Source organism: Centruroides vittatus, unplaced genomic scaffold (assembly GCF_030686945.1).
Source record: "Centruroides vittatus isolate TY-2023 unplaced genomic scaffold, ASM3068694v2 contig_1154, whole genome shotgun sequence".
Lineage (NCBI taxonomy): Eukaryota > Metazoa > Arthropoda > Arachnida > Scorpiones > Buthidae > Centruroides > Centruroides vittatus.
The window spans coordinates 252489-267099 of record NW_027120741.1 but is presented as its reverse complement, the minus strand read 5'-3'; the positions used below and the strand labels follow the sequence as shown (position 1 = coordinate 267099).

The 14611-nt window shown below is 30.4% G+C and overlaps 1 protein-coding gene across 1 annotated transcript; it reads right to left on the bottom strand.

Moving 5' to 3' along the window:
• Positions 1 to 13392: 13392 nt before the first annotated feature.
• Positions 13393 to 14070, bottom strand: LOC136978570 (uncharacterized). The gene has a single exon (XM_067274296.1). It carries the CDS (start codon positions 14068 to 14070, stop codon positions 13393 to 13395), a length of 678 nt encoding a protein of 225 aa, XP_067130397.1.
• Positions 14071 to 14611: the final 541 nt, after the last annotated feature.

The following is a 14611-nucleotide window of genomic DNA, read 5'->3' as shown; positions in this document are numbered from 1 at the left end:
AATTTTGAAATATTTTGTTTACCTTTTTTAGATTTAAATTTGACAATGGAGAAACATAAGAAATGAATGAAATTTTGTTATTTAGCTTATTTTATATTGTACTTTTATTATTGATACTTTTTTTTATTGAATAATATATTTTGATTTAATATTTTTGTTGGGAATGAAGAAAATATAATATATTTTAAAATGATAAAGTATATTGGCTGAAATTAAAGCACACTCACAAGCTGCTATTTATCATTAAATTATGCAAAAATGTATTTCAAAATAAATATGTGTTTGTATTTGTTTATTTTATAAATTTTTTTTGTTTTTTTTTGATTTCTTAGATTGTCTTGAAGTCTGGTAAACTTCTAAGAATTACAATATTAAAAATTTCTGGCATTTAAAATAAGTACTATTCACAACCTTAGTTACACAGTAATCTTTTTAATTTACAATAATAAGAATATTTTCAGATTTTTAAACCCCAATAACATAAGTTTAAAATGTTTTTTCAATTTTTACAAAAATTCATTATGGAAACTTTTGATGTTGGAGTTTAAAACTTTAAAAATATTTAGATTAATGTAAATAAAAGAATTCATACTTAAAACATGAACAGAATAATTGTATTAATAAAAAGTTACTTTCATTTATCATCTGTATATTTGTTTAAACTTGTTGTAATACTTTGTTTTGTTTTACGATGTTTTCTAATGTTGATAAATATGATAAAATTATCTAAGATTATGTAATAAAAAAGTTTTTGTCTATATGTCCAGATTATTAAATTCAATTATATAAAACTTATAAAACAGTTGAAATACTATGGTTAATTTTTTCTCAGATTTATTGAAAACTGTTTAGATGCATTTATAAAAAAATGGATTTATTTTATTTATAAATTTAATTTTCATAGTTAAATTTCTAATTTAAATGATTTTCACCCATTGAATTATATTTAATAAATTTTATAAAAGTTAATGATTTGAATTGTTTTTATAGAATACACAATAATACGATAGGCAGACTATTAATTTAGGAAGCTAATTCCTAATTTAAAAAGTTTTGAATCTCATTCAAGTATGCAAAATATTAATAATTTTTTCTTACACAATATATTTTGAAAATTGCCAATGATACACTTTTGTGATATTAAAATTTGACAATAAAACTGAAATTCACAATTATAGCATTATCATTTTCTTTTGTGTAATGTGTGATGGCATTTTATCAAGTGAATTAAATAATCTTTAAGAGTGAAGTGAAACAAAAAGAATTATTATGAAAACAACCTTTAAATTATGATTATAGAATATTTATAAAGTCATGAACAGTTTTTAAAATTAATTTTAATGCATTTTATTAAGTTTAAATCAAAAATTATCTATATCTAATAATAATATATTTTTTATTCTACGCTATAATTTGCATAGACAGAGTACAAAACAGTCATTAATGTGCCTCATGCACTTTGAAATATTAGATTCTATAGTAATGCTGTTATAATTGCAGTATAATCTGGAGTGACAGTTATCTTGATGTTTTCATAACAGTTGAAAAAGAAAACAAGTGCTAGGAAAATACAATATAAATCCTTTGCTCATGATAGTAATAGTTGTATGGTTAGTTAACAAAAATTCCTAGATTGTAGTTCTGTGAGTCTGAAATTTGTTGTTGATGTACCCAATAGTCTCTGCAGGATTCCACTATATTGTGATGTCATTAATCAAGCAAGTTACCCTTTGGAGGCCTTCCATCTTTGCCAAATACTTCACCATATTTGAACTACATTGGTGCTGTTTGTTAAATATGAAGTATTCACCATAAAACAAATTGTATTAATTCTTAAAAGTAAAATTAATTTTTTTCCTCCTCTCAAAGAGAGTTCAAGTTAGAGTTGTGTTGCTGGTGTGTGCACTTTCTATGTAGCATACTAAATGGTTGTATTCCAACATTAAATGAAGTTGCTTGTATAGATGTAAAATGATTTCATATAGCATGTTTGTTAGAGGAGAACACAGCTTGAATTTAAATATATTTGTTTACTGGCCATAAATATTTAAAATGAAAATAAAAATTGCTATTATGCAATTAATTCAAAGGCAATTGATGGTAACTAGAAGATGTAAGTTTGTACAGTAAAGTATTGTGTAGGCAATTAGCATATATAATTCAGCCAGCCATTGGGGGATATATTTATAAGTATCTGAAGTGATGCCTGAAAATGAGACCATTTTCCCAAACCATCATTCTCCCATTTCATTAAGACATCATCATTTACATGTGCTGTTAATTAAATGCCACTGTTGGAAATGACTTGTGTACAAACACATTGCTGCCTGACTCATTGCTGATGTAAGCACAATGCTATGGCTTCAAGAAACTTTTCTTTCATGTTGAGGATTTTTATGTAAGAAGCAAAGCATATAGTGCTACTTCTTATTCTGGGACAGACAGCCTGTGTTTTCATGTGATATAAACAAATGTACAGCATTGTGACAGAGATACTTTCTGCTGTGATAGTGTGAAATAAGTCCAAGTGATAAAGAAAACATCAATAAAAGATTTCTTAAACAGAACTGTGTTAGAAAGTAGATTATTGTATTATTGTAGGCTGTGTTCTTATCTTTCTCAAACATGTAATTGAATTCACTGTGGTGCTTGGACATATGTAAGCTATTGACATTTGGTTTAACCCAATATGAAACAATCTTGTTTTTTAGATTTCTGGAAATTTGAAGCCAATAGTTTTAATGTTATATTTACTGCTTTTATTAAAAAACATACTAGTCATATCCTGTGAAATTGCACTTCTTTCTCCGTCCTGAAATTGGACTGATTTATCATTTATATTGACCCTGTTTTATCCATCAATTATATATTCATAATTATACACTGGAAGCCAAAACTGTCAATGAATGGAATAATCAACTACTGTAATAACAATTTGTATGAGGGTATTCACTTTGATAGGTTTGAATATAGAAATTTTTATTTTTATGAAAGTTTATTAGCTTTCCACATGAAGTATAGAATAAATGTTAATATGACATAAGTTACAAGAGAGAATATAGTAAAATTTGTATAATATTTCTTGGATGTAAATGGTGCTCAAAATAAAAATACATATCCAAATTTTATCATTTTTTGAAAAATTTAATTTCTGTGATCAAAAGAAAATTTTATTTATTATGCAAATTGCAAATTTGCCTATTTGAAAGAAAAATATTCTTCAATAATTTTAATTATACAGTAAAAATATTTAGAAATGAAAAAATGAAGTGGAAACATTTTAATTTTTAATACATTCAGATTATCATATACATACAAGGAATATACCTGTAAAAATACTTTTTACTATATTCTTCATCATTAGTAGTTAGTATAATTTTTTACTTTTATATGAATGAAAAACACCTGATATATGTGTATATACATATATATGCATTATATATTTATACACATATATACATACTCACACATAAATATATATTTATACAACATTCAGAAAGAGATGTACAATCAAAGAGCTTAAAAATGTTGAAAAGGCCTTGAAAGTAAGAATGTTTAAAAAATACAGTTGTGTGTTATATAATAAAGTTTGGTGATTATTCATAAATGTGTATTTATGAAAAATTGTAGAGAGAATTGAATGAATATAAACCAAAGTATTGGTGTTGTATTTTAATAGCAAAAGTGTATTTGAACAATTACATCCTTCCAAAATGCCTGTGATAACTATGCATTGTTTTTAATTTCTTAGCTGTTTTATAGTGAATACTACATACAAACTGATATCAGTAAAATGAATAACATATGAACATCATCAATTATATCACATGTAACAATCATTTGTATCAAAGAAAACATTAAATAAATTAATCTTTGCTAAATGTTTTAATATGCTATTTTCACAAATCATTATTAAATTAACTCTTAAGATTAATCTATTTTCTGAATCTTTGATACATGTTTAACATTAGCATTTTTTCATATATTCTGATTTTCCAAACTGACAGTTTCTGGTTTCCAGGTTTTTGTATCTTTGGCTCTTTAAGAGAACCCATTTTATTGATATCCTTTGATATCCATACTGAATATGTTTTGCATGATTAATTATGTGTACATAGGAAAAAACTCACAGTGAATATTGCTTGCAAATAAAAAGCAAGCAATTATTAAAGGTACTTGTAAATTTACTTTGTGTTTACTTATCTCTGTACACCAACAACACTAAGATGTAAAAAAAAAAGATTAAAAAATCTTTAAATATATTGATCTATCAACAAATTATTGTGGATTTATTTAATAAATTTTTTATTTTCATTCTTTATTATATACAAATTCTGAATGAATACATTAATCCAAAACTTTATCAAAGGGATTAAATTCAAATGGGGCATTTATATGCAATACAATAAAGTCATTTTACCATATATAAATATACATTATTTTTATCTGTGATCTAATCTGAAGTCTCTTAGTATGAATTAACAAAATATTAATGTTAAAATATATAAATTGTAGATATCATTTTTTCATGGATTACTGAAACATCAATGTATGTTACTCAATATTGCTTAGATAATAAATATAAATTTACTCTTTCGTTAGCTATATTTCATATACCAAAAATTGATTAAAGTTCTAAAAATAAGTGTTTTCACTTGTAATTTGAGGCCACTGGTTAATCTTGTGCAACGTTTTAATTTTACTTCTTAAATTAGTAGGCCTATCTTTTTTTTTTTAAAAAAAAAAAAAATAACGGTCGTAGAACAATCATTAAGTAACATGAATAACTGCTTCAACTATCGATTAAAATAATTAATAGCAGCGAAATTTTTACAAAATTAGCGTTTTTGACAATGACAAAAGTGAAAGTCAAAAAATCAAAGCGACTTCGAAGTTGCCGAGAGAATATCGGTGTTTACGTTGATATAACGTTATATCGAAAAAAATAAAAATCGTGCCTATAAAATAAGGCAATTTGATTAAATATTACGTTCACACTGAAGAAATATTTCAGATATTGCATAATGCCCACATCGGCAGAAATCTTATGGGAAAAGGATTAAGTACAAAGTGTAAAAATATTACAAGGGAGAGATGATCGTAATTTACTTGAATTTGTGTGTAATCTGTCAGAAAAAACAATGTTCATAAAAAAGGCTCGGTAAAATCAATGTTAAGTAATGAAATAAACTCAAGAAATCAGTCGATCTTATGCAGTAACGAGCTGATGAACAATATAAATTTATATTCATGTACAGTACCTAACCTATCTATATTCGTTCACTTACAACTGTTAAAAATGAAAAGGACTAAGATGTTCTTTTATTTTTATTTATTTTTTTTTTTTACAATTTTCGGTGTACCAAGTATCCTACAAAGTGATAATGACAGAGAATTCGCGAATAATGTCATCAAGAACTTCGTAGCATGTGACCTGAATTAAAAATGGTGCATGGATTTCACATGGTTCAATAGAAAGGTGTAATCAAGGCGTAAAGAATATGCTTAGTTATTGGTTAGTTACTAACAAATGTTCGGAAGGATTACGTTTTGTAGAACTAAAAAAAATCGAGTGCATCATACTGGTACAGTACATCAAACCTGACGAATTATTGATCAACGGAGGACGATTTAGAGACTTATTTAAAAGTAACTACGAGGAAGAAAGACTCTGGAGGATTAGATACCGTTCAAAATAAATTATAAAATATTATTCGATAATGTCACTTTCAGATAGTATATAAGTAAGGAAATTTAATGATCTACATCGTCTTCATATGAGAAAGATTTAACCATGTTGATTTCCAGAAGCCAGGACACTATTAGTACTACAGAATGACGAGAAAAAATCAGTTGATCCAAAAATAGAAGAAAAAATAAGTCCGTCTAAAACAAACGAAATGGCTTTGTCTAATTTTAAAAAGCAAGCAGAAAAAATGATTGATACTTCGAATTCCAAATACCAGTGGCGTGCCGTGACATTTGATGATAGGGAAGCTGTGTTTCTGTAAGAAGCCGACTTCCAGGGGCAATCAATTAATTGCGCGTCAGGTCCCGTTCGTATTCGTTTGTTCGATAAGCCAGTAAAAACCGTATACTTCTTTAAATGTATTTTTAATAGATTATCTGACGTACTTAATAAATAACAGAGGTAATTATATTGAACTTATTAGATTCAATAAATTCCCTATGCCCTCTAAATGCCAATTCTTGCTTTGAGAAAAAACATATATCTAAATTAATAGATGTTATATCTATTAATCGTAATTATCTGCTTATAATTCTCAATATTTATTTTATATTGTCTACCAATGTTAAATTCTATTCTGATTTCCAAATTGCTTCAATTTTACGAAAGAATCGTCATTCGACATAAATCTTATCGTCAAAATGTCGAAATTTTGTTGTTGTCGTATTTATATTTAATTTAGGCATTGGTCTTTCTCTTTTAATAATGTTTTCTTTTTCATTATATGGTCTTGAGCCAAAACTTTTTTAAAATAAATTTTTTAATCACTAGCCACGATATAAGAGCTAAAATTTAAATTACAAAAAAACTTACTTGGTAAAACAAAATGTGTGATGAATACACATATCTAGTACAAAAAATTCTTCAATTGTATGAACATACTTTTAAAGAAACTTATAATTAAATATAACTTTGTGAAGAAATGTACATAAAAATAACAAAATATTCTTTACTTTTTAAATCTTAAAACAATCCACTTAGTGAAATACTGTAGCTCCCTACGAGTGGCTAATGAATGGAATCAGAGACGTCCTGGTAGGTGTGCGGTACGTGCATGCACGTGGGTTGCCAAATCCCGAGGGTGCCGATACCGGTCAATGTCAAATGCCTCTTTTGTCGCATCACTAATATATCTCAAAGGACGCGACAGGGCTGTTGTAAATTTGAAACGTTTCTCACCACAGATGTAAATATGTTAAACTTAATAGTCATTTGTTTTCTAACTACTGTAATTCGTTTTAGTACCAGGTGTACACGGAAATCAGTTCCCCACTGTACTGAGCTAGTGATTGGTTCGGTTAAGCTTTTGTTTAAATAAAATTCTGGCTCTTTCAGCAGGGTTTCATTTATGTCCCCATTCCCTAATCTCTTAATTATTTAACTACTTCTTAGTAGAAATAAGTCGAAACCAGTTACTTTTTTCCTAAGACTACAGATATTCAGGTACAAAGTGGAAAGACAAATTTTTATGACAATGGATATATAAATCGTAAATTTAAGGAAAATAAATTCTAGAGCTTTTTGTACCTTTTTTTTTTTTTGTAACTCTTTCCGCCCAGTGGGCACTAAGAGGGCCTCTTACAGCAAGCCCATTATGGGTTCGGCCAGGCCCACAATGGGGCGGCCGGGTGGTGAGGGACGGGGACCAACATATCTGGACGGACCACCCCCCGAAAAATTCCTGGGGATTTTCGACCCGTCCGGATTCGATCCCGGGTCCGATCCCGGGTCCCCCAGGGCGGCAGGCTGCTAACCTTGACCGCTCGGCCATCCGGCCGCCTGCTTTTTGTACGTACCTTGTACTGTACGTCTCATTCATTAAATTTGGTTGTAAATGATGCTGCCAAAGTAACAGTTAATTTTTTAACACTCTACTAGAATTGTACACGTTTTTTCTGCATCCCCTTACAGATGGGACATACTAAATCGTAATATCACCGGTTTAACATTGAAATCCGTAAGTAATATAAGATGGGAGAGCAGAATAAACGCGGAATAAATGTATCAAATATTTTAATGGATTTTTTAAAACTCCTGTCAACTATACAGAACTATCATAAAAACATGCCAGTAAATTCCTATCGGTTGGGTTTAGTTATAAATCTAGTCTAGGGTGGGCAACCTTTTTTATAACATGGGCCAGAATAAATTTTACGTTTTTTTCCGCGGGCCGTAGTAGTTAATTGACGCCTTCTTGTGACTTGTAATTTTTTTAGTCTGCAAATATGAAATAAATAAATAAAAAGTTAATTACTACATTTATTTCTCTTATCGTTTTCGAAAACTACAAAGAATTGGAATTAACTAATTAAATCTATTAAAGATCTCGCGGGCCGGATAGAAACTTTTCGCGAGCCGTAGCTGGCCCGCGGGCCGGGGGCTGTTCGCCGTTGATCTAGTCTGCTCATGATTCACATAATCGGGCGAGGGTGGCCGAATATCTAGCAGGCGGCTAACAGCCCAGAACCGCTCCGGGATATAAAATTGGATGCTTTATGCGTGTGTCGCTTCTACCAGCTAAATCGGGTAAGTTTGGTACTCTGTAAACCGCATGTGCCAATGCCTATATAATCTGGCTGATTGGAAACTGACCCGGTTTCGACATTCCTTCCGCCACCGAATTATTCGAATATACAATAGCAATCTTATCGTTTTTTTCACATGTAGTATAGAAATGTGTAAAAGATACATAATGCAGTTATAATAAAATATTAATTTTAATTAATTAAAAGTACGTTAAAATATGAAAATTTATATTTTATAAAATACAAGGGAAGGTCATTGGAAGGTGGAGCAGCGCTTCCATCGCTTCCAATGACGGCACGCCACTGCCAAATACCCAATAGCTAATGTCGGTGACAAAGTAAGGATTTGTATAACAGATCGAGGCCAGAGTGATGGAAAAAATATTTTAGGCTTCATTGTTGCGGTTGAAGATAAAAACCTTTACAAATTGGGTATCAAACATAGTCTATTATACCTATTATATTCCAGAAACCAGTTTACTAGCGAGGTTGAGGCCGAAGTTTTAAACGCAAAAATGTGTACGTTGGAGGTTCAGCGCCGCTTTCCTGTAAGCCTAGAAGTTTGACAATGGCCTTTGGAATGTCGAGCATGATTCCACTGACTTTCCAAACGCCATTGTCAAACTTTTAGGCTTACAGGAAAGCGGCGCTGAACGTCCGACGTACAGGTTTTCGCGTTTAAAATTTCGGGCTCAACCTCGCTACTATTTGTAAAGAAAAGTTTAATTCCGTTGGAGATTAACCAGTTCAGAAATTTCGCTTAGAGAATGTGAAAGAATGTCACCAATTTCTTTAGGCCGAGGCTATAGTCAATGCTGCTATAAAATTGGTTGAAAATCTACAAGAAATACATACAAATGTCACAAAGAAAAAAAAATAATTCCAAATGATATCAAGGTCATAATTGCTGGAAAAACAAACTGAAAAAATATTCAATTTCTTGTATAGTGTATACAAAAAATGACATTACAGAAATTTAAGTTGATTTTTTGATTGAATCATAATTTTGTTAATAATATTTTTTGTTAACATTAATTTAATTAATACAATTAATAATACTTAATAAACCAGCAACGAGTTGCTCAACTTTCCTAGCAACATTTAAAATTTTGGTGGCACCATCTGTTGTTATATTTTTAACTATTATAAAATGGCAAAAGGCTTAATTTTGAGGGTAGGGATAAGTTTTATAAAAAATTTATAAATGCTGATGAGTAAAATCGTCATTAAGTCCGACTCTACTGGAGATACACACGACCCCCATTATCTCTCCACTCCCTCGACTTAAACCACAAAAATTTAATGGCATCAATTCCCCTAATAAACCTCCCTACAAAATTTCAGAAATTTTCGACAAAAAGCAAAGGAGTTAAGAAGCTTCAAAGAAGGTGAACAAAATCGTGCCCCCCACACAAACATCCATGCATACAGAAATTACTCCAAATTTTTTTTTTTTTTTGCATTTCTTGACATTTCAAGACCCCGAGTCCAAAAGTGTAAAAATCTTGGGGGAGGGTCACTTTTGACCGATCGCCATACCTTTCCTCTGTTATATATAACAGCTGGAAAAGTAAAAATGAAGTTTTTAAAAATCAAATTGCCCAAAGGGAATTTAGCAATATTCATAGTGTCTGTCAATTTAATAAATTAATCATTATTTATCAGGCTGCGCGGTCGTTTTAGTCATTATTCATAATGGCCGAGCATCGTAAATAATAACCTGCTAATCACTTAATCTATAACACATAACAATATTTCTGAAATGACGATTCATTCTCTTTCAAAACTCATAATATTCGCAATTTCATTTACTTGATTTTTAAGAATGAATCTGCTTGAAAATTATAGAATGGCATTTTTAGATCTGTGCTTTCTGGTTCAAGTTCCCCAATTAAGTTTTTGAACATTCCAAATTTAGACTTTAATGAACTGAGATGGAAATCTTTATCTGGTTATGCGAAATATATTTTAGTTTATGAATATATATTTTTTTACTACATTATGTATACGTTTATTTATTTTAAGTTTATAATAATAAAAACTCTTATAATCAATTTAATTAAAGAGGTTTTAATTTTGACATGTAGGCCTACACTTATCTGTACAGTACATGTCAAAATTAAAACCTTCTTTGGGCTTTTCGAAAATAATTTATTTAACCTTCAAAAATTTTCACGGCACACCGGTTGAAAATCGATGTAGATTCTCAATAGTAATTATTTTTGGCGATCACATTAATATTGATATCTTTTACTCAGGAAAGAGAGAAACAGAGCATAAATAATACACACAAGAAAGACATCGGCCGTACACGAAGTGTTTAGCCGGCAGAAAAGAGGGTAAGCTTAATCCTCTCCCTGTCCCCCGCAGGGGAATTTCGAAAAATCCCTTCTTAGTGTGCGTTCTCGTGATGTACCCTAACTGTGTACCAAATTTCACCTCTTTAGGTTCAACGGTTTGCTCTGAGCGATGATGAATCAATCACTCAGTCAGTCAGGACATGTAATTTTATATATCTAGCTACAATTTGCTTAACTTTCCCAGCTGTTATAAAAATTTTTTGTAACAAAATCTCATATTATTAATTTTTATAAAATGACAATAAGCTTAACTTTGAGGATAGTTGAGTATATATATATATATACTCAACTATATATACTAACTACTACATATATATATATATACTCAACTATAGATATATATATATAACTTTGAGTTATATATATATATAAAATTGTAAATGTTAATAAGGAGTAAAATTCTCAATAAGTCTGACCCTTCTGAAGCTATGACACACGACCCCTTTCCATCTCTCCACACCCATGATCTTTACCACTAAAATTTAATAGCATCATGCCCCTTATATAGAAGTTAATACCATGCCAAATTTTGTTTCTTAATCCCATTCTGAGATATTAAACGAACACACATCCACGGAATTTTTTTGCGTTTGTTGACTTTATTGGTTCAGGGAGTCTCAAAACGTGGAGATTTGCAAGAAACTCGGAGGGTCAAATCTGCCGAATAAGTAAAATTTCAATAATATATAATATTTTTCAAGGTGTTTTAAGCTTAAATTTTACTTGACATTTTATTTATTATTGAAATTGAAAGTATAAGAATTAGCATTTATTTCTGCAAATGAAAAACAAAAAAATCTTAGGATAAATTGTATTTTTTGGTCTAAATTTAATGTCTAAAATTTAATTTATATCATTTATTTCCTATAGATGGCGCTACTGAAAATGTCTCTTCCAACATAGATAGGAAATCCAGTTTCACATAAATGGAACTGTTTGTTCCGTGTGAAACCCAGGGCAGGATTTACATAAGGACATTTGTGTGTGACCACAAAACTATGTTTAAACATAATTTTTTTTTTTCTATTACCGCGACAGCCTAGTGTGGCCTAATCATGAGGGCCACAGGCAAAGAAAACCAAACCCGGGAAAAAACCTATAAAACACCGGAAAATTTCGGGAAAAAGTTTTACATAGGTATTTTTCAATTAAATTAAAATAATTAGTTTTACACAATAAAATATATGTATGTTTACAATAACATTATTTTTAAATGAAATATACAACTTTCTAGTTGAAATCTAGTTGAAAGTACAGTATTTTGTGCAAATTTTCTAAATCATCAAATTTGCCTACTCTTAAAGGTGAAACTGTTAGGTTAAACGGTTCCATCCGAACATGGACTAGATGGTTCCTCAGAACCATTTGTTCTGTCGAAATTGCTATTGAACTAAATGGTTCCCTGTTGGTTTTATAACTTATATAGATAATAGAATGTATGTCTCTCTCTATTCTTAGCTTTGTCGATCTGCTCCAAATTTTACAAGCTTATTCTCTGGAACCCTGAGAACAAAATAAGCTTCCATGAAATCTGGACACCCCACTCTTCTCCTGATTTCATTTCCTTGACACTTCGTGATAAACATATCTTGTAACAATGATAGGCTAAAATAACCAACCTGTAATATCGTTTTCATTTTAACGTTTATGTCCTTACTTTTTGACCAGTCAATAGTATGTAAAACCTTACGTCTGGGACAGATCTTATGAGAGATAACAAAAACACCAAAAACCATCAAAAAAAAAAAACCTCTTAAAATCAAGCTAAAAGACTCGAAAGTTTAAATTCCCAAAAATCTTAATATTTCAAAACTAAAAAATTTCAAGAACAGATCTTGTGAAAGAACAAAATCATCAAAATACCATACTCGACCTCACAAAACAAAGAAAAGAAATTCCAAATTGTAAACCTCCCCAAAATTCCCAACTTAGAAAGCCTTATAATAAAGCATTATAACCTCAAAATCAGCGATATTTTTTTTTTTAAAATTAAATTTTAAAATTTCTAAAATTTCTAGGACAAACTTTGTGGGAGATTTCAAAATTCACTAAAAAACTTAAAGAAAACTATCCCCTAATCGCCTTATTTTGAGATAAAAATATTTACTATTTTTTTCTAACGCACCCAAGAACGATAATTTAAGCAAAATATATTAAAAAATAAAACGAGTTTTTAAGCATAAAAATCCTCAAAAATACCATCTCCCTCCTCGAAAAGGTAGTATTCTTTCTACTACATTTGTGGACCATTCCCAATAGGGAGATGAAAATAAAGTAACACTATCGCAAAACGTTCTTCTCCCGACCCGAAAAACGAGTGTTTAAAAAATCGGAAAATTATTTTATTCACGCAATATTTTATAGAGCAACCCGATTTAGCAGCTAAAAAATCAGTGACCATCAAAAAACGAGGTACACTAAAAATATCTTGCAAACCTCAATAATTTAAAGAGAAAATAAGAAAAAAGACACTAGGATTCCTTGGAGAACTCTGGATTAGGAATAGAAAAGAATACTAAAATCAATGTTTATAAAATATGGTATGTTTGTTTCTAAACCAGAAAAAATCATACGGCACACGTATCTTGAATTTTATTTTGTATGTAGTCAAATTCTAATAAAGACAAAAATCATGACTTATTTAATCAAAATTTCAAGTTTTTATAAAATTCAACGTCACAGATTAGTTTCAATCTTTCGTTTACAACAAAAGAGCGATTTTCGATCCATTTTCAACATTATTACACACATGGTTTTTTTAATTTGTAAAGACAAAAGCAAAAAACTCAAAGCCCTCAAGTAATTCACCAAAAATCCATCTGGATGCATCACGTTCTTCTTGGATTATTTTCAATACTTCTGCATGGTCTACGTGGTAATCGGTATTGATGATTCCATGAGAATCAATTACAACATTTTGTCCCATGTAGAGCAAACGACAGTTTTCAATCACCTCACTGGCATATTTTTCAATGACCTTCCGATCACATATTGATGAAGTAGCTCTTTCTAGCGCTTGAATGGCGTAGGGGTGTGACGTCACTAATCCACACACATTGTAATCTCCGCTGCTAAGGATAGTTCTTATCGATCTCGTTGCTATTCTTTTGTGTCTAACAAATCGAGAAGTAATAAGCTGCGTGATCCAACAGACTTTACCTAGGTTTTCGGTGCTAAATTCGTAGTAAAATGCATGACCAATTAGCAGAAGCTTTGATGATTCACACATTGATTTAGCGATGACAGCACCACACTTTTCACTATTAAACAACATCATCTTCTTCATCAGTTCTACCCTCATCTTGATAGGTTGACCTGGACGAGGACCCTTGCTGCTCCATTTTCCGTAATTGGTAGAGAATAAGTTGGACATTTCAGCAAGCAGATCAGCATTTGCCAGCAGTTCAACACCAGGAATAACATTAAACGAGATCATTGTCTGATGCCAGTGACTGTAACATTGAAAAGAAAAAATGTAACTTTATTTAGTTAGACATAAAATTACGGTAGGTGCGTTTGGTTCACATAAAACCGATTTACGTTTCAATTACGCTTGAATTAGAGGATATATCTCTGTTTTTTACCATCCTTGCCTCCTTGGTATGATAGTCTGGAATGCAACGGAACCTCGGAATTTTTGAAAATCTTAAAAAAAAACCTTAGAGCTTAGCAGCTTTACGTCATAATTAATTTAATTAATTACCGGATCTTGATAGCACAAATTGAAACGCAGGATTTCTATGAGGTAAGTATTTTTGGAGTTTTTGTTTTCCTAACTATCAAATGTCCGATGACAATTAACTGCGTTTCAACTAAAATAGCGTAAGCTGTTATTTGTTTCGGGGATACTATAGATTACTACCTATGGAATTTCGAGACTTTGAGTATATTTCTGAACTGAGGGGACCGAGATGAGTTCAACGATACCGTACTTTTGGGCCGGAGATGAAAAATAAGAAAGTTATCATACTTTTTTC